Raw genomic sequence first — 24,415 nt, forward strand, 5'->3', positions numbered from 1 at the left:
GATTGTGAACACTGAGAAACAAACTGAGGGTTTTGGGGTCGTGGAAGGTCAGGTGAGCCTGGTGGTGGGTATTGTGGAGGGCACATATTGCATGGAGCACTGGGTGTGGTGCATAAACAATGAAACTTGGAACACTGAAAAAATAAAAAAAAAAATAAAACTCAACAAACTGATTATATTTTTATAGATTATCAAGAAGATTTATAAACCTAAGTCTTGGCTATCTTATTGAATAAAATTAATACCCTTACAGTGTTCCTATGTACTTCAGCATCTTTGTCCCATGCGCAGTTATAAAGAACATGTTCTCCTTCGTAGACTCTATAGATAGGGATACTTGTACTGCTGGAAGCTGAAAGGCTGTATTTTTCTCTTCCAATGGAGCATTGAAAAAAAAAAAGTGCAATGGTACCTTTTCTACCTTCCGTTTCTGGGAAAGATGCTAGTACCATCCTGAATTTGAAAATGCAACATGTAATACATTCCCATTACCTCCTTAATATGGTCTTACAGCATTGACTTTTAAGAGGTGTATAATGACTGACAATACAGGAAGAGAATGTGAGGTATAATGGGGTTTCAGTAGAATGAAAAATAAATGGTCCAAAAAATTAGGTTTTATTAATTTTTATGTCCTTAGATTCCAATTCTTGCCTCAGATTTACCTTGGTCCTCTAAGGTTTATTCCTTCACAGCACTCATATTCTTGGGTAGAATCTCTTGGCCTTATCTTATAGTCATACCGTATTGAGCCCTGAGATCAACTGTAGAAACCCATTTGTCTAGACCCCTTTTATAAGCTTGTCAACCATCTAACTTTTAATATCTATGAGTTAGCAGTGATTTAAATGACAGTGTAATGGGAAGAAATAATGGCAGTAACTGATGATTGAGTTTTTCATGAAGGGGTAAGAGTGGATGCTATAGTAGGACATCACTAACGTATTAATCACACTTGGGGGATTTTTGACAGTGTCTTAACACTATATGAAAGTAAAATGATAACATTCATAATTCAGGTTAAGCAAAGTTAAGGTCTTTGTTTCCATCAGTTATTTTTGTTAATTTTGTCTTCTGACATATATTAAGATGTTTTAAATCCAAATGGATTAGGTATCTCAGGAGTTCTACCCAGTACCTTTTTTTTTAATTTAAGCAAAAAAAAGTCAGTTCATGCTTCTAGTCAAACCATTTGAAATTCTAATCATGTTATTATCTTGTAGGACAAATCTCGAAGTCTCGCTGTCCATTCTGTAAGGGCTTTATTAAATATGGATGATGATATCTTAATGGTTAATACAGGTTCATGGTACACAGTTGCCCATATGTCAGTCTTAACAAATAATAATACCTCAAAAATATTTGTGTGTGGAGTAAAATCACAAGCTAAGGATCCTGACCTGAAGAACCTTTTTACAAAAATGGGATGTAAAAGTATGTATAAATATTTATTTGTTTGGTGATTAAGTTTCTGCAAAATTTTGAAATGTCAAAAATGTTTGAATTTGTTATTTTTTGTATTACAAAAACTCTGTATATACTATGCTCTTCAGATATTCCCTAGTTCATATTACACCAGGCACTTCTCATTATTTAACATTGGTTATACGACTGTAGTTTAAATTAATAAATATATTGGCACTTGGTATATTGCTTGGCATTAGCTACTGTGTAATTTGAAATTCAAATAATAATTAGTTAAAGAAGGTAGTAGAAATTACCATCCTTTAATAAAAAAGAACACATCTAAAGGAGTGCTTGACAGTGTTAATATCTAGGACTAGAGGCTACGTCCCTTAGGCTTCTTATTTTCAAAATCTTCTTCATTGGCTCATGCTGTGACTAAAGATAACATTTTATTAGAGATTCGTTGAGGCTGAAAAAAAAAATCAGAACTTTTGACAGGTTCATAGGGAGACAAAAAGTAGAATTCAGAACTTGACCTGGAGAGGTAGACAGGTAAATACCTAGGGTTTCACTTGGAGAGAGAAGTATGCTGGATAGTGATCGGTTGTCTAACAAACTGAAGCCAAATTCCAGTCATCTCATTCCCAATTGGATTAAGGTGATCTGGGATTATTAGTGCCCAGATTTAGCTGCCTATCAGAAGAAAAAGTAAATTCTCTGGAAGAAAATAACATCATCTTAAATCTCATATTATCTCCTAAAATTTTTCAAATACAATGTCTGGCACTCAATTTAAAAACAACAACAATAACAACAAAAGGCGAACAAGAAGAAAAAATAAGACTGATATAAAGAGAAAAATGCTACAATAGGAGCACACCCACGGATGGTCCAGATATTGGAGATATCAGATGTGGACTTTAAAATAACTATGATTAGTATGCTGAAGAAACTAAATGTCAAGTTGTAGAATTTCTGTAGAGAACTGGAAACTATAATTCTTTTAAGTCAAAAGAAAATTCTAGAACTAAAAAATACAACATGTGAAATTAAGAAGTAAAAAATTTAACAGTGGGTTAGACAGAGCTAAAGAAAGAGTAAGTGAACTGATAAGCCACAAGAAAATATCCAGACTGAAGCAAAGGGAGACAAAAGGATTAGCAATATGGAAAAGATCATAAAACAAACATGAGACTCAATGATCCAGTGCTCTTCCACATGCTGTGATTAAGAACACAGAAAAAGAAGAGAAAAATAATTGAGAAGAAACAATATTTGAAATTAAGGCTGGGAATTTTTCAAAAATAGGTGAAATAAACTAAGCACCATAGATTCAAGAAGCTCTATGAACTCCAGTAAGAATAAATATATAGAAAAATATTAGGTATATTATGGCATAACTGCTGAAAACCAAAGACAAAGCAGCCTGGGTGGTAATATAGATTACCTTTAATGGAACAGCAACAAAACTAAAAACTAACTTTTCAACAGAAATAACTGAAACCAAAAAACTATTAATATCTGCATAGTGTAGAAAGAAACTACCAAGGAGATTTCTAAACTCAGCAGAAATTTCCTTTGAAAAAAGGTATTCTTAGAGAAATGAAATCTGAGTTTGTCAACAGCAGACACAATGGAGGATATACTAAGGAATATTTTTTGAGTAGAAGGAATATTTTCTCATACAGAAAGTTGTAGATGCTGAAATAAATGAAAAACAATGGAAAAGGTAAGTAAACTAAATTATAATCTAATGTTTTGTGGGATTATAAACTAAGGTGGGGTTAAAATATATGTTATAAACAATTAAATTACAACAATGGTACATAACTTAGAGAGAAGGAAATGGAATTAATGCTTTTTATCATCTTTGTTTTGTCCAAGAAATGGTAAATGTAGTAAACTATTAAGTAGTGGCATGTGTTATAACTGGGGCAGTGAATAAACAAATAATAAAAGAACGTTTAACTAATATCTAGGAGGGGGTGGAAAACAGAATATGGAGTTGGAATACCATATTACCATAGAAAAGGTAAGACAAATAGAAAGCAAGTAGGTAGATTAAGCTTTAAAAAATATATATGTAAACACATTACATATTCATGACTAATACTTGAAATAAAAGACAAAGAATGCCAATATTAGATTTTAAAGATCAACTATATGCTGTTTATAAGAGAGACCCTTACATAAAAGGATATAAAAAAAATTGGAAGCACAGAAAAAGATATACATTATATATGCTAACAAAAGAGCTACTGACAAAGTAGATTTAAGTCAAGAAACATTACTAGAAATATAACATGTTCATCAGGAAAATGAAACAGTATGAAAGAAGTATGTATTAATAATATAATCTCAAATATAACTAAACTATAGATTTCACAGATGATTGTTGCAAGGTGATATACAAACCAATTTCTGCATACCAATATCAAAAGTTTGAAAATGAGGCAGATACCTTTTACAATAGTATCCAAAACCATACCCATTTAGGAGTACTTCTCATAAAAGGCGTGTAAGACCTCCTCATAGAACTATGGACCATTACTGAAAGACAGAAGACCTAAGTAAAAAAAAAAAAAAGATCATGTTTATGAACTGAAAGACTCAATGTCATTGAGATGAACTTTCTAAGTTGATCTGTATGGGTTCAGTTCAATCCACATGACACTGCAGAGTACTGAGATTTTTTTTTCAGTAAATGATGCTAGAAAAAGTGAAACCCATCCATACTTTACACACCATCAATACAAATCTAGAATCTCACAAAGCACTAACCATAAAGGAAAAGATTGATAAGCCGGACTATAGTAAACTTTTAACTTCTGTACATGAAGAGAGTGCAAATGCGAACTGTAGAGAGGGAGTATATAAACTGGTGAAGTTTCATCCACAGGGTATAAAGAGTTCTTACAAATTAACAATAAAAAGACAGCCCAATTGGAAAATGTGCAAGAGACGTGACCAGTCATTTCACAAAACAGGATGTCCAGATGCCAAAAAAACTTAGGTAAAAGTAGTCAATCCAATTACTAATGAGGGAAATGCAATTAAAATCACCACATGTCCACAGAATGATTAAAATTTAAAAGATTGGGAGGGTGCTTGGATGGCTCAGTTGGTTAAGCATCTGACTCTTGATCTCAGCTCAGGTCTTGACCTCAGGGTAGTGAGTTAAAGCCCTGTGTTGGGCTCTACACTGGGCATGGAGCCTACTTTTTAAAAGAAAGACTGTCAGTACCAGGTACTGGCAAGGTAAAGAGCATTGGTAATACTCAAATACAGCTGGTGGGATTGTAAACTTGTACAAACACTCTAGAAAACTAGCATTAATCACTAAAACTTGAATAGGTACATACTGTGACCCAGCATTTTACTTCCAATCGCCCACCTGAATTTTTACCTAGTTAACAAGAGAGAATAGGAGCCATTAGGTAACCACGCAGTAGAGGAAAGGAAGTTTCTCCTTTTAGAAGTCTTCCAACTAATAAGTGAAAAAAGGATGACAAACCTGAAATGTGACTATTTTGCAACCCCTTTGCTAGTGCTGAAAAGACAACTTAATGGATGAATATGATGTGACTTGTGAAGTAGTTTTGTCCCCTTTCTATCCTCCCCCCCAAAAAAGGGAAGAAAGAAAGAAAGAAAAAACTGAATCCAATTAAGCTTCTAGAGATCCAGCTACTAAGTCATAGGAAGCACAGAAGACAGGAACATGTTAAAAGTACACTCTGGGGAAGCAATTAGCGAAATCCAGACTGTGGAAAACTCTTCGTAGTACAAATAACCATGTTTCATTAGGAAATAAATTGTAAGAAAAAACGGAAAGGGAACCTATCAAAAAGAAATTTAAAATAAGGCCTAGCAGTTAATTGTGATGTGTGCATCTTATTAAAATCCAGATTCAAACAAACTGTAAAAAATTTTTGACATGTGTGAGACTATTGGGAAATTTAACACATAATTGGATGCTTTTATTATTCAATGATAATAAGGAATTATTATTTTTTAATTTGTGTGGTTGTATTTTTAAAGGAGTTCTTATCTTTTAGAGATAGATGGTGAAATATTTATAGATTCAAATCATGTGGGTGGGTGGAAGTGGGTACAGATCTAGATGAGGCAGAAGTGGGCAGGAATGGTTCACTGTTACATCTCCATGGTGCGTACTTGAGACTTTATTACAGTTTTTTGTCTGTTTTTATAAATGTTTGAATTTTTCTGACAGAAAGTTAAAAACGGGAGAAAAGGAAAAGGTCCACTGATTAGAAAAACAACAACAATTTCAAAACAGAATAGGAAGACAAACACGGTGATCAGACGAGAAAGGGGGTGGGTGAGCAGTTTCAGGGGGACTCCTCAGCAGGTGAGGGGAGTGGGAGCCATTGCAGAAGTGGAGGGGTGGCCTGAAGATAGGGGCACAGACCACTATACTCTGAGGGAGGGCAGACTTTCTTAAACTAAATTACCAAGTCCTTAAGGGACTTTAGACTCCCTCATAAATGCTACTGACACTCATTTTTCACTGGGGAAGATAACATAAATGGAGATTACAAATGGCAAAGGGAAATAACCAATACTGAGCAATTACCATGTACCAGGCCCATACTAAATTGCTTTATCTCAGTCTTCACCACACCTAGATGAAGCAGGCATTATTATCCCGTTTTATGAATATAAGGAAATGGAGATTCAGAGAGATTAAGTCACAAAGCTAGTAAACAGTGGAGTTGGGAGTCACATTTGGGTATTTCTGCCCCCAAATCCCATTTCCCTCCACTACATCACACTATTTTGAAAGAGCCTGGAGTTCACGATGAAAAATGAAACAACATTTTATGTAGAAGTATTTAAATCTCAAAATTGTTCCCTCAAGTGAAGGAGAAAGAGAATTCATGTTTTAACTTTAGGAAGTTATCAGAGAACAATAGCTCTCTTTTCTATGTTAAGATGATTTTTTTGTGATGTTGAGGATTTAAAAATGAACAATAATAAATCAATCTAGTTAGATACTGTATTAAGATTTTTAATTAATGTTTTTACATTAATTTTTGTTTTTTTCCTCCAAGATATTGAAATACTTCATGAGACATTTCTTAACATTGAATCAAAGGATCATAGATTACAGAAAGTTAAAGTGATTCTGCTGCTACCTCGTTGTTCAGGACTGGGTGTTAGTAATCCAGTGGAATTTATACTAAATGAACATGAAGGTACTTTAAAAATTTTTAATTTATAAATTATTGAAACTTGATAATTTCAAAAATAAAGTTATTTAAAATCATTAAAAGGACACATTAAATATATCTGATTAATGAGTAGCTATCATGTATAGAGCACTTACAATGTATAAAGTACTTTACAGGTCACCTAAGTAGATCAGTCGGTTAAGTGGCTGATTTTTTATTTCGGCTCAGGTCATCATCTCAGGGTCCTGGGATGGAGCCCCACGTTGGGCTCTGCACTAGGGGCGTAGTCTGCTTCTTTCCCTCGCTCTTTCCCTCTGCTCCTCCCCCTGCTTGCACTCACTCTCTCAACTAAATAAATAAATAAAATATTTAAAAAAATACAGTACTTTACATTAATTGTCTCAGTTAATCCTTATAGTAATCCTTTGTGATATGCACAAGGGGAGTATTAAAAATTTCTAATAATTGGAATGATGTAGGCCATCAGAACAGATGTTGGCCACTATGCTATTCTGGTATATACCAGAACTCAAGATATAGGCATTAAAATTTATCAGCATTTTAGATGAAAAAACTGAGACTCATAAAGCTTAATTCATTTGTATAAGGTCACACAGGTTCAAGTTAGTAACAGAGCTAGAATTCAAATGTAGATCAGCCAGACCCTACAGACTGTTCTAAAATGGTCCTAATTAAATCATTATCACATTATTTCAAACTCAAGACTTCTTTAACCCCAAGTATGTATATTTTATGATATGAATACCTCAGATTAAATATTAATTCTAGGAATATTTTATTTGCTTATTTAATAAATCATAAAATATTATTTAACACTGCCATTTATTGAGCATATACAAGACAGTGAACCAAGCATTTTGTTTTGACTATTTTATCAAGTCCTCACAAGAACTCTGTGAATCAGTTACAGTAGTCCCCCATTATCTATGAAAATTCATTCCAAGACCCCCAGTGGATCCCTAAAACCAAGTGCAGTACGGAACCCTATATGTACTGTGTTTTTCCCTATACCTTTGCACCAATGATAAAGTTCAATTTATAAATCGGGCACAGTAAGAGATGAATAATTATAAAATGGAGCAAGTATAACAATATTCTGAAATAAAAGTCACAGAAATGTGGTTTCTCTTTCAAAATATCTTCTTGTACTGTACTCACCCTTCTTGGGATGATGAGAGATGCCAAAATGTCCGTGTGACGAGACGAAGCGAGCTGAGTGACGTAAGCACCGTGACGTAGCGTTGGGTTACTATTGACCTTCTGCAGATTCGGAGAAAAAGGATCTTCTGCTTCCGGGACCGAGGCTGGCCTTCAGTAACTGAAACTGCGGAAAGGAAAACCACAGATAATGAACTCTGGTTTTCTATATTTTACCAGTCCGGACTCTGAGGCTCACAGGTTGAAGAAGCTCCCCGGAGCCGTTCAACTAGTGGCAGAGCCCAGATCCCAACACAACAGCTCTGACTCCGAGGCTGACACTGGGAGCCACTTTTTTAATCCGAGTATATTTGCTGTGCATTAACTGAAATGGATCCTTACTCTAATCCGTTCACCTTGAAAGCCCTGGTTAGATAAGATTACCTGGAATGTTAGATAACGAAGACTTTTCACCAACATTCAGCGTAGAGTGAGCACCTATTTTCTGTTTCTCCAAGGACAGAATCAAAAATGAGAAAACTGCAAGGACAGAAACTAATATTTATTGCACACAACTATGTGCCAGTCAATATTCTAGGTGGTACGCATGCGCTATCACTTAATATCTACAACCACTTTTTGAGGATAGTGTTCTTTGATTATCTCTATTTTGTAGGTGCGGGGCGGGGGGGCAGGGGAACAAGACTCAGAGAAATCTCACAAGTTGCCTAAGGTCACGTAGCTAGTCAACAGAGAAGCTGGGGTTAAATTCAGGTGAGTTAGCGCATTCCGCGATACTGCACCATGTGTAACTGGGCTTACACTGTTGCACATGGAATTTTGACATGTTATGGAAACTTTCTTCCCAGCGACAGTAAAACAGAAGAATAACCAACTCAGATGGGAGAATGGTGACCTGAGACTCTCCCTACATTAACTGGGAAATAAATAAGAATTAGTGGACACTGGGGAAGGAGGGGAAGAAACAGCTGTACCTATAATAAACCTCGCAGTCAAGAGATCTAGAGCTTCCAACTGAGAGACTCTGGCCTTACACTGGGCCGTCTTGAAGTGAGGATGCGGGGGGGGGGGGGGGGGGGGGGGGACGGGGGGACGTGGGGACTAACCATAGGTAAAAAGAAACTAAAGGCTGGTTGGAGCAGGGAGGGTGGGCTGGGAAAGCCCAAAGGGACCACCAATGATGGAAAAGCAGAAAGTAAAAAGTTTCCTAAGTTTTAGAAACGTTCTGAAAACTTTGATCAAGAGACAACAGGATAAGCCAAGAAGCTGCCTTCCACAAACCTGGGGGAAAAGGAGGGTTTCCTCTGAGGAGGTAATAAAGAGCTGTTGACCTAGTGCCCAAGGTAGAAATATTAGTAATAAAACTAGTGAGGATGAACCCAAAAGACTTAGATATGAGGTACAAGGGAGAAATTGTGTATTAGTTTGAAAGACATTTTAACATTGAAAAATATTTGAACCATTGAGGAGTATATGAAATTGCTCTTTGCTAACAACTTGGAATTACATTAAAATGGGGTGAAAGAGGTAAATTGATATGGTTTTATAGTACAATAATGTGTAAATGGTCCTCTAAGAAGTGGTGAATAGAGATAGAAAAATGTGAAGTGTAAAGCTAAATTGGGAAGAAATGGAGTTTAATTAACCTTTAGTGATAGTGCTGGAAAGGAGAACAGCCAATTATGGCATAAATAATTGATTCTCACTCCAGGGAGTTACTGAGAGGCAGAATAAACAGAAGTTAGAGGTTTGGACTCTCTGGTCAGATTTCTGAGCCAGAATCATGGTTCTACACCTAGTAGTTATGTGACCTTAGATAAGTGGTTTAATATATGTTTGAACAGTTTTCTTCATGTTTAAAGGGGTAATAAAGGGGGTGGTAGGGGCCCCTGAGTGACTCAGTCCATGAAGGGAATTTGCTTCTCCCTCTCCCTCTGGCCCTCTCCCCCCACCACCCTAGTTCGTGCTCATGCCCTCTCGCTCTCACTCTCTTTCAAATAAATAAGTAAAAAGTATTTTTAAAAAGGGGGGTTGATAAATAAAATAATGTATATAAAACAGTATTCAATATATCTTAGTTAATATCAAGGAACTCAGTTTAAAAAATTTCCTAAAGTTTTCTTTAAGAGTTTCTTTACTTCTTTCTTAATCTATGAAGACATATATTCACTTCTCTTTTTTTCTTCCAAAATTTCTTTGCTAAGTTAATGTTGTTAACTGTATCCTTTTGTGTTTTTTCCTACTCAAATCTAACTATAGCTCATCACCTTTCTGCCTTGGAAATAAATCTCTTTTCTTTTCCTCTGTTAGTTTCCAGAATTACAGCATTCTCTCTTCTATACCTAAATGACTTAGTTGGCTAGTAGGATGACTATCTCATAAGAACTTGGAGAAGAAAAACAATATTAAAACTAAGCAAAATTACCTTTATTTAGCTTTTTAATTTTAACTCAGCATGTTTATAATACTATTTATGTAGTTTTAATAAATATTTTCCATGAAAACTCTAATAGGAAAAATGATTTAAAAATTAAACTATGTGATTATAGCAATATATGAACAACACCCAATAGCGATGTATTTTAAAGGATTTATTTGCTTTTAGATACAGGTTTACTTAAAGATTTCTCTCAAGGAGGCACATCAGAAGATAAACTTCACATTCTTGCTCAACAGCAATACGAACAGCTCACACATGCAATGAAATGTAAGTTCATCATCAGTGCAATCTTAAAATATGTTGTAAATCTTAAAAACATTAATACTTCATTTATCTATTACAGTTGGACAATGAGTTGTGAATCATAGTGAATTTTCCAAAATTAGTGCCTTCTAATACCAGAATATTTATTTTTACCCAGTTCGGTCTGCCTTTTATTTATTTTTTTTTAAGACTTTATTTATTTGACAGAGATCACAAGTAGGCAGAGAGGCAGGCAGAGACAGAGAGAGAGGCAGACAGAGGCAGACAGAGAGAGAGGCAGACAGAGACAGAGAGACAGAGACTGCCTTTTAAAAAATAGGTTCTGGGGACGCCTGGGTGGCTCAGTTGGTTAAGCAGCTGCCTTCGGCTCAGGTCATGATCCCAGCATCCTGGGATCGAGTCCCACATCGGGCTCCTTGCTCAGCAGGGAGCCTGCTTCTCCCTCTGCCTCTGCCTGTGCTCATTCTCTCTGACAAATAAATAAATAAAATCTTAAAAAAAATAAATAAAAAATAAATAAAAATAGGTTCTGTGCTATCATTTGTAGCATAGGTTAGCAAGCATAATAAACAGTTTCTTCATGCTGCAGTAAAATAATTACATACATCCATTATGGAACCATTTTGTTTCCTCTGGCTTCTTACTTGATGTGATTTTTCTGTTGTCATTGTGCCTGCCCATAATAACTATTCTACCATCCAAATTTTAATCAAACTCTTACATCTCTTAGTACTAAACAGAGAATAGAGAAATGCAATTACAAACAAAGCCCAGATTTCTTGATTTGAATTCTGAGTAACTAAGCTCTTTAGGTATTTATTTTGTTGTTTCAATCATTCCATTTAGATTTAAGTACCATTTAGGTTTGGAGGAGCATTGCCCTCAAATGGATATGGATATGGGAAATTGAGAAGTCTCTGAGAAATGACATAAACTATTATTAATTCAGGGCATGTTTATCAAGTGTGAACTCTGGGTTAGGCTGGATAATAGGGATATGAGTGTGAATAATTCCGATCTCCAAAGACTCAAAGATAAATATACAGGTTTGGATAATTCAGTACATGAAGGTAGAACATAGATGAGGTAGAAATAAGACACATGGAAAGCCCAGAGCAGGTCTGCCTTTTTAGTTGATGCTACTAATAAACATTAATTTGAACCTGAATACATATATATGAATATCTATGAAATAAGTTGGTTGGAAGATTAGAAGGTTGGTAAATAATTTTTTATGCTTTCTCTAATTACTTTATTTAAAATTACAGTATCATCTCCTGAAACTATCCTCCATCCCTACTTTTTCTCTACAGCACTTATCACCTCCTAAAGATACTATCTGATTTAACTATTTGTGTCTTATCATGTCAATAAAGCATGGAAAAGGAGCTCCCCAGGGACAGCGATTTTTGTCTGTGTATCTTGGGTGCCTAGACTAGTGCTTAACATGGAGTAGGTGTTTGATAATGTGTGAATAAATGAGTGAGTGCCAGTAGTAGTAGTATCTCATTTTACAGAAGAAGAATCTGAGAGTTTAACTAAATTTGCCCGGTTCATACAGCAGTTAAGTAAAGAATTGGAATCCATACCTAAGTCTGTTTCTAGAGTCCTTTAAACTAGGTCTGTGATATGGCTTGTGGGAGAATGCCAGGAGGATCAAGCTCATGGTACTGTCAAGTATTGCTTGTCTGTAACTGGCTTGGTCACATTGCTGGAGCTTCCAGTTTCCAGATAGATCGATGAAACCAGCAGCCTATTCTTTGAAAACAATAAAATTGATAAACCCCTACTCAGACTTATCAAAAAGAAAGAAGAAAGGACCCAAATAAATAAAATCACAAAGGAGAGAGGAGAAATAAAAACCAACACCACAGAAATACAATTTTAAGAGAATATTATGAAAAACATTATACCAACATATTGGACAACCCAGAAGAAATGGATAAATTCCTAGAAACATATGAACTACCAAAACTGAAACAGGAAGAAATAGAAAACTTGAACAGACTGATAACCAGCAAAAAAAATGAAATCAGTAATCAAAAACCTCCCAACAGGGGTGCCTAGGTGGCTGAGTTGGTTAAGCATCTGACTCTTGATTTTGACTCAGGTCATGATCTCAGGGTCCTGGGACTGAGCCCTCATCAGGCTCTGTGCTCAGTGGAAAGTCTGCTTAAAAATTCTCTCCTTCTCCCTCTGCCTCCCTACACACACACACACACACACACACTCTCTCTCTCTCTCTCTCTCTCTCTCTCTCAAATAAATAAAAAAGTCTTAAAACAAACAAAACAAAACAAAAACTCTCCCAGCAAACAAAAGCCCAGGGCCGGATGGCTTCCCAGGAAGTTCTTCCAAACATTAAAGAGTTAATACCTATTCTTCTCCAACTATTACAAAAAATAGAAATGGAAAGAAGACTTTCAAACTCATTCTACAAGGCTGTATTACCTTGATTCCAAAACCAGACAAAGGCCCCACAGGCCAATATTCCTGATGAACATGGATGCAAAAATTCTCAATAAAATATTAGCAAGCCAAATCCAACAATACATTAGAAGAATTATTCACGATCAAGTGAGATTTATTACTGGGTTGCAAGTGTGGTTCAACATCAGTAAATCAATCAACATGATACACCACGTTAATAAAAGAAACAATAAGAACCACATGATCCTCTCAATAGATGCAAAAAAAAGGATTTGACAAAATACAACATGCATTCATGATTAAAAAACCTCAACAGAGTAGGGATAGAGGGAACATAACCTCAACATAATAAAAGCCATATATATCGAGTCCCGCATTGGGCTCCCTGCTCAGCAGGGAGTCTGCTTCTCCCTCTCTCTCTGCCTGCCACACTGTCTGCTTGTGCTCTCTCTCTCTCTGACAAATAAATAAATTGAATCTTAAAAAAAAAAAGCCATATATGAAAAACCCACAGCTAATATCATCCTTAATGGGGAAAAAAATGAGAACTTTTCCTCTATGGTCAGTAACAAGACAGGGATGCCCACTCTCACTGCTGTTACTTAACATAGTACTGAAAATCCTAGCCTAGCAATTGGATAAACAAAAAAATAAAAGGCACCCAAACTGGCAAGAAAAACGTCAAACTTTCACTATTTGCAGGTCACATGATACTCTATTTGGATAACACAAAGACTCCACTAAAAAATTACTAGAACCAATAACACAAATTCAGTAAAGTCACAGGATACAAAATCAATGGACAGAGATGTGTTGCATTTCTGTACACCAATAATGAAGCAGCAAAAAGAGAAATCAAGGAATTTATATCATATACAACTGTACCAAAAACCATAAGACACATAGGAATAAACCAACCAAAGAGGTGAAAGGCCTGTTCTCTGAAAACTGTGTAAAACACTGGAGAATGAAATTGAAAATGATACAAAGAAGAGGGAAAATATTCCATGTTCATAGATCAGGAGAACAAATATTGTTTAAATGTTATACTATGCAAAGCAATCTGCACATTTAATGCAATTCCTATCAAGATACCACCATCATTTTTCATAGAATTAGAATAAATAATCCTAAAATTGTACAGAACCACAAAAGACCCCAAAAAACCAAAGCAATCTTAAAAAAGCAAAGCAAAGCTGAGGCATCAAAATTCTGGACTTCAAGTTATACTACAAAGCTGTAATGATCAAGACAGTATGGTACTGGCACAAAAACAGACACATAGATCCATGGAACAGCATGGAAAACCCCGAAATGGACCCAGAACTAATCTTCAACAAAGCGGGAAAGAATATCCAATGGGAAAAAGACAGTCTCTCTTCAACAAATGGTGCTGGGAAAACTGGACAGCAACATGCAAAAGAATGAAACTGGACCACTTTCTCATGCCATACACAAAAATAAATTCAAAATGGGTGAAAGACCTACATATGAGATAAGAAACAATCAAAATCCTAGATGAGAACACAGGCAGTAACCTCTTTTACATTAGACATAGCAACTTCTTACTAGATAGGGCCCTTGAGTCAAGGGGAACAAAAGCAAAAATAAACTTTTGGGACTCCATCAAGATAAAAAGCTTCTGCCCAGTGAAGTAACAAATCAATAAAACTAAAAGGCAACCTTTGGAATGGGAGAAGATATTTACAAATATCCAATAAAGGGTTAGTATCCAAAATCTGTAAAGAACTTGTCAAACTCAACACCCCAAACCAAATAATCCAGTTAAGAAATGGCAGAAGACATGAATAGACATTTTTCCAAAGAAGACATCCAGATGGCCAACAGACATATGAAAAGATTCTCAACATCAGTCATCAGCAGGGAAATGCAAATCAAAAGTACAATGAGATATCACCTCACACCTGTCAGAATAGCTAAAATTAACAACACAAAAACAACAGATATTGGCAAGGATGCTGAGAAAGGGGAACCCTCTTAACTGTTGGTGGGAATGCAAACTGGTGCAGCCATTCTGGAAGACAGTACAAAGGTTCCTTGAAAAGTCAAAAATAGAACTACCCTATGATCCAGCAATTGTACTACTAGGTATTTACCCAAAGGATAGAAAAATACTGATATGAAGAGACACATGCACACCAGTGTTCATAGTGTTCATAGCAGCATTATCAACAATAGCCAAATTATGGAAAGAGCCCAAATGTCCATTGACTGATGAATGGATAAAGAAGATGGGGTATGTATATACAATGGAATATTACTCAGCCACAAAAAGGAATGAAATCTTGCCGTTTGCAACAATGTGGATGAAGCTAGAGAGTGTTATGCTAAGTGAAGTCATTCAAAGAAAGACAAATTCCGTATGATTTCACTTATACATAGGATTTAAGACACAGAACGGATGAACATAGGAGAGAAAAAAAGAGGCAAACTAGAAAGTGGATGCTTAACTATAGAGAACAAACTGAGGGTTTCTAGAGGGGGAGGTAAGTGGGGGGATGGATTAAATGGGTGATGGGGATTAAGGAGGGCACTTGTGATGAGCACTGGGTATTGGATGTAAGTGATGAATTACTAATTTATACACAGAAAACTAATATCACACTGTATGTTAACTAACTAGAATTTAAATTAAAATTTGAAAAAAAAAAGAATTTTCAATTTCCACACAATCCAATTAGACTTCCTTTACTTCTTGGCCACAGTCTTACATTACTAATCTGTGCTTTAAAAGGGAGTCATGCAAGCGTTTATGGAAATCATTCCCATTACAGCCATGTGGTATTAGTATCAAGTAGATGTTTGGAAACATAAATCTGTTTAGAATTGTTAATGGGGTCATTATTATCATTAATTACACCTCCTTTATAGTTACTAAGGCTCAAGCAGTCGTTTACTGCACATGTTCAGTCTACCCAGAAGAAAACGAAGCTGTCGTGAAGAAAGCACTAGAATTTCAAGACCTTGGGATTAAAGTACAGCCTTACAGGTAAGAAAAGAAAGGTCACTTGGAACTCAATCAGATATTGCTGAGAGTAAATGGTTGTGATTTTCTAAGTTATATAAAGACATTCCACGTCCTTTTTGTTACACTTTAACATAACCAAATAACCCAACTTCTTACGACTATAACGTAGATTCTGTAGAACCGTTGCAAATGGCTGGGCATGAGTATTCCCTTGTAGTCCTAACAGTTCTTTCTGTTGTTATCGTTAGTCAAGCTAAAAGCATTTTGGCTTTGAGGCGGTTGGTTTTTGGATAAATTAGATCTAAATTTTATATCCTGAGTTTTATATACATTTATGCCTCAGTAAAGTATAAGAAGAATAAGTATATAAAATAACCTTAGGAAGGAGAGAGAAAATTATTTAATTGGATGTTTATTATCTGAAAACACATTTCTTAGCCCCTTGTAGCCTTTGTCCCTCAAAAGGACTGAGGTAAAAATAGCCTAAATAATTCAAGTAGCTTCTTGGGTACAATGCTGCAGTAAAATATGGATAGAGGGCAGAGCGAGAATATTCCATCTGAACTGTGGATATCAAAATAAGGAGTGGATCTAAAAATACATGGCCCCAATTAGTTCTTCAAGACTGTACAGTAGGTATTTTAAAACATCTCTTCTATTTTTTACTTACTTCTCATGTTCTGAATTTTCCCATAATTCTTTTTTTTTTTTAAGATTTTATTTATTTATTTGACAGTGATCACAAGTAGGCAGAGAGGCAGGCAGAGAGAGAGAGGAGGAAGCAGGCTCCCCACTGAGCAGAGAGCCCGATGCGGGGCTCGATCCCAGGACCCTGGGATCATGACCTGAGCCAAAGGAAGAGGCTTTAACCCACTGAGCCACCCAGGCGCCCCATGAATTTTCCCATAATTCTTACAGAAGTTCCTTAATATGCATATGGTTTGCTCCCTCGTTTTGACTTGATATTTTTTCCTTTGCCATTCACAAGTGGATATGTTCATTACACTTGTATTTCCCTTCTTCTTACTTGACTTGACTTCCTAATTGAGTAGCTCCTGTTGGTGGCTAATGGCCAATCTCCTGTTCTAAGAGCTTCTCAGCACAGCATTAGCAAAATCACCATCTAGTGGCAAAGAGAATTATTGCGGGTATATAAACAAATTCATCAACGTGAATGATTTGACTTGTCTTGTCAGGGATGTTTCCTAAGATTGTAATGTGGCAAAAATGGAGAAACATTTTTTTTTTCATTAGATTTTATTTCAGGTAAGCCATGGTAAATGATTAATCCATAATATGGTATAAAAGACACAAGTAATATTAAAAGACATGAAGACAGAATAATGTGGGATTTGGTCTAAAATTGGAGAGTATATTTATACAAGAGGTTTAACTACTTGCTAAGGATGCTGCTGAAAGAACTTATGAATTGATTAGGGAAGCCCAGTGTCTGGCTTCTAAGAATCATTTCTTAATTCCCCAAATAGTAGAATTTACATTTGAAAGCAATATTATATGCCATTCAATCTATTCACCAATCTGGTGTTTAAATTTCCTTCTGTTATTCCAAAAACAGCTCAGTTTTGGACTTTAGCCATCATGGTAAAGTTTACGCTGCTTAGGTTTACGCTGCTTTTTCTTCCTTGTTCTATACTGTAAAAACTTCAAACATTACAGAAATACTAACTTTAAAAAAATGAATTTTTCCAAATTTCACCCCCTTGGATATAACCATTGTTAACAGTTTAATATGTAGTCTTTCAGGTTTTCAGAAACCAAAGGTTGTACACGTTTTAAGTTGTAATCGGTCTTATCAAATTACTTACCAAAATATACACTCTTATTTCAACCTATTTCCCCAAAGCTTCACCCATGCTGGGTTTTATCAGACTTTCAAATCTTTACCAAGTCTGAAGGGGAAGAAGATGAGATCTGGTTGTAAACTAAATTTCCATTTCTCCACGTATAGTTTGGGTACTGTCCCAGTTACTGACTGGCCAGTGTAATGTTGCAGTTTCCAGCGCTGTAGTCTTCAAACATTTTTGTTCGAATACTTCCTACCATTTAAAAAAAAGTATTTATTTGAGAGAGAGAGAGAGAGCATTAGTCAGGGGCAGAGACAGAGGGAGAGGGGGAAGCAGACTCCCCATGAGCAGGAAGACCAATGCGGGGCTCGATTCCAGGACCCTGAGACTGTGACCTGAGCTGAAGACAGATGCTTAAATGGACTGAGCTGCCGGGGCACCCCATTCCCTACCTTTTTTTAAATAACTGTGATCTTTTTCTATATTTTAAAGTTGAAATCTAATATTTTTCTTCATAAGTTTAAATAATTACAGAATATTTCTGGAATATTATATTGCATGTGATTTAAACATATTTCTGTTAAATCTTTGGATCTGCATGTTTATCTTATTTAATTTATGGAAAAATGTTGAATTTGTTACCTGTTTTACAAAAGTAGTTCTCATTGTTAAAACCAGACTGACCTTGTCAGGAGAAATCTGACTTTATTCCTTAATTCAAACAAACATGTTAATATGCTTCTGTGATTTGCTTCAAATTATAATTCAAAGATAGATAGAAATAAGGAAGGAGAGGAAGGAGAGGGAAGGCAGGAAGGCAGTGAGAAAGTTGGGGGGAAAAGAAAGGAAGAAGTTAGTTCAAGAACAGCTTTGTTAAGAGTTTGCAACCCTTAAAGAACTTCTTACCTAAACTCTGTTTTGCCATGGGCAAAGAGAGCCACAGTCTCAAGTTGTCGTTTTGTTTAGCATCTAGAGATTTTTACAGCCCAGGACGGTGCACTCAGATGAGGTAGGTGCCGACTTTTGTTGTGGGAGAAAGGGACTGTGAAAGGAGTGGAAGGAGAAGTGGCTGTAACATGGGTTTCCATATTCCCTACCTCGGTGGGTCTTGGTGGGGATTGAATGTATTAACACATGAACATCACGTGACACCCAACTGTTCAGTGAATGTTCGTTGTTATGGTTATTGCTATTGATCTGTAAGCTGTCTGCCTGTGTTCTTTACTACTTTTTCAACTGCGTTATTCATCATTTTCTTCTTTTTCTATGTCTCATTGTATATTAGGGATATTAGCTGTTTTCATAAGAATTACAAATATTTTCTAGATTGTTCATGTTTTAAATATTTAAAAACTTTTAATTCCAGTATCATAAACATATGGTGCTATATTAGTTTCCAGTGTGCAATAGAGTGATTCAATGACTCTACCCATTACTCAGTGCTCCTCATGATAAGGGTACTCTTAACCCCCTTCACCTGTTTCCCCCACCCCCCACCACCTCCCCTCTAGTAACCACCAGTTTGTTCTCTATAGTTAAGAGTCTGTTTCTTGGCTTGCCTCTCTCTCTCTTTTCCCCTTTGCTTGTTTGTCTTGTTTCTTAAATTCCACCTATAAGATTCATATGGTAATTGTCTCTCAGTGACTTACTTCACTTGGCATTATACTCGCTAGCTCTATCCATGTCATTGCAAACAGCAAGATTTCAGTCTTTTTAAAGGCCAAATAATATTCCTCTGTGTGTGTGTGTGTGTGTGTGTGTGTGTGTGTACACCACAGCTTCTTTATCTATTCCTCAAGCAAGGGACACTTGGATTGTTTCCATACCTTGGCTATTGTTAATAGTGCTGCTATAAAAAGAGGAGTGTATGTACCTCTTGGAATTAGTGTTTTTGTATTATTTGGGTAAATACCCAGTAGTGCAATTGCTGGATCCTAGGAAAGTCCTATTTGTAGCTTTTTGAGGACCTTCCATACTGTTTTCCACGGGCTGCACCCACTGCCTCCGACAGTGCACAAGCGTTCTTTTTTCTCCGCAGCCTCGCCAATCCTTGTTTCCCGGGTTGTTGATTTTTAGCCATTCTGACCTCTGTGAGGTGATATCTCATTATAGTTTCAAATTGCATCTCCCTGATGATGAGTGATGGTGAGGAGCTTTTCATGTGTCTGGCCATCTGGCTGCTTTCTTTGGAGAAGTGTCTGTTCATGTTTTCTGCTCATTTTTAAATTGGATTATTTGGATTCAGGGTGTTGAGTTTTATAAGTTCTTTGTGTAACCTTGGATGCTAACCCTTTACTGAATATGTCATTGGCATATATCTTACCCTGTTCCTCAGGCTGCCCTTTAGTTTTGTTGATTGTCTCCTTTGCTGTGCAGAGGCTTTTATTTTGATGTAGTCCCAATAGTTTGTTTTTGCTTTTGTTTTCCTTGACTTAGGAGATCTATCTAGAAAAAACTTGCTCCACCTGATGTCAGAGAAATTAATGCCTGTACTCTCTTCTAGGATTTTTATGGTTTCAAGGTCTCACAGTTAGGTCTTTAATCCATTTTGAATTTATTTTTGTGTCTGGCATAAGAAAGTGGTCCGGTTTCATTCTTTTGCATGTTGCTGTCCAGTTTTCCCAACACCATTTGTTGAAGAGACTGTCTTCTTCCCATCGGCTATTGTTTCCTGCTTTGCCAAAGAGAAATTGTCCATAAAATTGTGGGTTTATTTCTGGATTTACTATTCTGTTCTATTGACCTATGTGTCTGTTTTCGTGCCAGTACCATACTGTTTTGATAACTACAGCTTTGTAACAGAGCTTGAAGTCTGGAATTGTGGTGCCTCCAGCTTAGCTTTTTTTTTTTTTTTTTTCTTTTTCCTTTTCGAGATTGCCGTACCTGTTTGGGGTCTTTTGTGGGTCCCTACAAATTTTGGGATTGTTCTAGTTCTGTGAAAAATGCTGTTGGTATTTTGATAGGAATTGCATTAAACGTGTAGAATGCTTTGGGTAGTCTAGATATTTTAACAATATTTGTTCTCCCAATCCATGAGCAGAGTATATCTTTCCATTTCTTTGTATCATCTTCACTTCCTTTTATCAGTCAGGTTCCTGTAGTTTTCAGAGTATAGTTCTTTCACCTCTTTGGTCGGGTTCATTCTGAGGCATCACCATTTTTGGTGCAATTGTAAATGGGATCAATTCCTTGGTTTCTCTTTTTGCTGCTTCATTGCTGGTGTATAGAAATGTAACAGGTTTCCGTATACTGATTTTGTATCCTGTGACTGGACCGAATTCATGTATCAGTTCTAGAAGTTTTTTGGTAGTCTTGTCGGTTTTCTATACATAGTAGTATGTCATCTGTAAATAGTGAAGGTTTTACTTCCTCCTTGCTGATTTGGATGCCTTTTATGTTGTCATTGTTGTCTGATTGCTGTGGCTAGGACTTCTAGTGCTATGTTGAATAGAAGTGGTGAGAGTGCACATCCTTGTCTTATTTCTGACTTAAGGGGAAAAGATTCTCAGTTTTTATGGCCTTTATTATGTTGAGGTGTGTTCCCTCTAAACCTGCCTTGTTGAGGGTTTTTATCATGAATGGATGTTGTATTTGGCAAATGCTTTTTCTTTTCTTTTCTTTTTCAGTGTGAGGCTTGAACTTATAACCCTGAGATCAAGACCTGAACTGAGACCAAGAGTCAGATGCTTAACCAGCTGAATGACCCAGGGACCCCTCAAATGCTTTTTCTGCATCTATTGAAATGATCATACAGTTCTTATCCTTTCTCATCTTGATGTGACGTATCACACTGGTTGATCTGGGAACACTGAACCACTCTTACAACCCAGGCATAAATCCCACTTGATCGTCATCAATAATTTTTAAGATATATTATTGGATTTGATTTGCTGGTATTTTGTTGAGAATTTTTGCATCTATATTCCTCAGCGATACTGGCCTCTAGGTCTCTCTTTCTGTGACATCTTTATCTGGTTTTGGCATCAGGGTAACACTGGCCTCGTAGAATGAGTTTGGAAGTTTTCCTTCCTCTTGTATTTTTTGAAATAGGTTAAGAAGAATAGGTATTAACTCTTCTTAGATGTTGGGTAGAATTCCTGTGGGACGCTACTTGGTCCTGGACTTTCGTTTGATGGGAGCTTTTTGATTACTGATTCAATTTCTTTGCTGGCAATTGGTCTGTTCAAATTTTCTATTTCTTCCTGTTTCCATTTTGGTAGATTATATGTTTCTAGGAATTTATCCATTTCTCCCACGTTGTCCAATTTGTTGGCATAAAGTTTTCCATAAAGTGTTTCTCTTATAAAAGATTTTATTTATTTGACAGAGAGAGAGAGAGAGAGCACAAGTAGGCAGAGAGGCAGACAGAGAGAGGGGGGGAAGCACGCTCCCTGCTGAGCAGAGAGCCTGATGAGGGGCTCCATCCCAGGACCCTGAGATCATGACCTGAGCCATAGGCTGAGGCTTAACCACTGAGCCACCCAGGCGCCCCAAGATTCTTCTGATTCTTGAGGCAGGCCTGTGTTACTATTAACTTCCCTCTTAGAACTGCTTTTGCTGGGTCCTGAAGGTTTTGAACAATTATGTTTTCATTTTTATTTCTTTTCATGTTTTTTTTTTAATTTTTTCTTTTATTTCTTAGATGAACCATCTATTGTTTAGTAGCATGTTATTTAACCTCCATGTATTTGTGGTCTTTCCAGATTTTTTCTTGTGGTTGACTTCTAAGAAGTTTCATAGCACTGTGTTGAGAAAAGATGTACAGTATTACTTCATTCTTTTTGAATTTGTTGAGGCCTGTTCTGTGGCCTGGAGAACGTTCCATGTGCACTTGAAAGGAATGTGTATTCTGCTGTTTTAGAGTGGACTGTTTGGAGTATTTCTGTTAGTCCATCTGGTCCATTGTGTCATTCAAAGCCATTATTTCCTTGTTGACTTTCTGTTTAGATGATCTCTCCATTGATGTGAGTGGGGGTTTTAAAGTCACTACTATTATTGCATTATTATGAATTGGTTCCTTTAAGTTTGTTATTAACTGTTTTATGCATTTGGGTGCTCCCATGTTAGGTGCATAAACATTTATAAATGTTACCTCTTATTGGATTGTCCCCTTGATAATTATATAGTGTCCTCCTTTGTTGTTACAGTCTTTGTTTTAAAGTCTATTTCGTCTGAGCTAAGTATTGCTACTCTACCTTTCTTTGACACCATTTACATGACAAATGTTTCTCTATCTCCTCACTCTCAGTCTGCAGATGTGTTTAGGTCTGAAATGACTCTCTAATTGGCAGCATCCAGATGGGTTTTGTTTTTTTATCCATTCTGTCACCCTACGTCTTCTGATTGGTGCATTTAGTACATTTACATTCAAAGTAATTATTGATAGATATGTATTTATTGCCATTGTATTGCTTGTTTTGTGGTTGTTTCTGAAGATTTTCTCTGATCTTTTCTTGTTGTTCTCTCTTTCATGGATTGCTGGTTTTCTTTAGTGATATATTTGGATTTCTTCCTCTTTATTCTTTGCCCGTTTATTTGTGGTTACCATCAGGTTTGTACATAACATCTACATATGGCAGTCTCTATTAAGTTGATGGTTATCTAAGCTTGAACTCATTCTTTACTTTTCTCTTCACCATGTTCTAGCTATATGGGGTCATACTTTACATCCTTCTATTTTCTGAGTTCCTTGACTGATTTTTTTTTTTTTTACATAAGTATTCATTTTGGCTGCTCTTGTGTTTCCTACCTTCATACTGTCATTTTGGTCTTTCCTTTCTGCTCAAAGAGTGCTCTTTATTTCTTGCAGGGCTGGCATAGTGGTCATGAACTCCTTTAGTTTTTGTCTGTCTGGGAAATTCATTATCTCTCCTATTCCAAATGATAGCCTTGCTGGATAGAGTATTCTTGCCTGCAGGTTTTTTCCACTTAGCACTTTGAATATATCATGCCACTTTTTTTCTGGCTTGGAAAGTTTCTAATGAAAAAAATCCACTGATAGTCTTTTGGGGTTTCCATTGTATGTAACTGTCTTCTTTTGTCTTGTTGCTTTTAATATTTTTTCCTTATCACTATATTTTGCCATTTTAATTATAATATGTCTTGGTGGGGTACCTGGCTGGCTCACACATGAGACTCTTGATTTTAGGGTTGTGAGCTTGAACCCAATGTTGGGTGTGGAGCCTACTTAAAATTAAAAAATCAATATGTCTTGGTGTGGATCTGCTTTTGTTGATTTTGTTGGGGGTTCTCTGTGCCTCCTGGATCTGGATATCTTTTTCCTTCCCCAGATGAGTGAAGTTTTTAGCTATTGCCTCTTCAATTTTCTGCCCCCTTATCTCTGTCTTCCTCTTCTGGGACCCCTATAATAAGAATGCTGTCACAAGGGGGCGCCTGGGTGGCTCAGTCATTAAGTGTCTGCCTTTGGCTCAAGTCATGATCCCAGGGTCCTGGAATCGAGCACTGCATCAGACTCCCTGCTCAGAAGGAAGCCTGCTTCTCCCACTCCCACTCCCCTTGCTTGGTGTTCCCTTTATTGCTGTGTCTCTCTCTGTTAAGTAAATAAATAAAATCTTAAAAAAAAAAAAAAAAGGAATGCTATTACATTTGATGGAGTCACTGAGTTCCCTAAGTCTATTCTTGTTTTGCATAATTCTTTTTTTCTCTCTTTTGTTCAGCTTGATTTTCTAGGTCATTGATTTGTTCCTGT

The 24,415-nt window shown here is 36.4% G+C and overlaps 1 protein-coding gene across 3 annotated transcripts in view; it reads left to right on the forward strand.

The window, feature by feature from the left end:
- NSUN7 (NOP2/Sun RNA methyltransferase family member 7) overlaps positions 1-24,415 on the forward strand; it is a 54,466-nt gene that overhangs the window by 20,302 nt on the left and 9,749 nt on the right. The window contains exons 7-10 of one of the 3 annotated variants that reach the window (XM_047719176.1): positions 1,224-1,434; positions 6,480-6,623; positions 10,384-10,485; positions 15,805-15,922. In XM_047719176.1, the coding sequence (XP_047575132.1) occupies positions 1,224-1,434; positions 6,480-6,623; positions 10,384-10,485; positions 15,805-15,922 (575 nt within the window). The remainder of the gene's footprint in view (positions 1-1,223; positions 1,435-6,479; positions 6,624-10,383; positions 10,486-15,804; positions 15,923-24,415) is intronic. The other 2 variants (XM_047719177.1, XM_047719178.1) reach the window with 2 other exon arrangements.

This window comes from Lutra lutra, chromosome 2 (assembly GCF_902655055.1).
Source record: "Lutra lutra chromosome 2, mLutLut1.2, whole genome shotgun sequence".
NCBI lineage: Eukaryota > Metazoa > Chordata > Mammalia > Carnivora > Mustelidae > Lutra > Lutra lutra.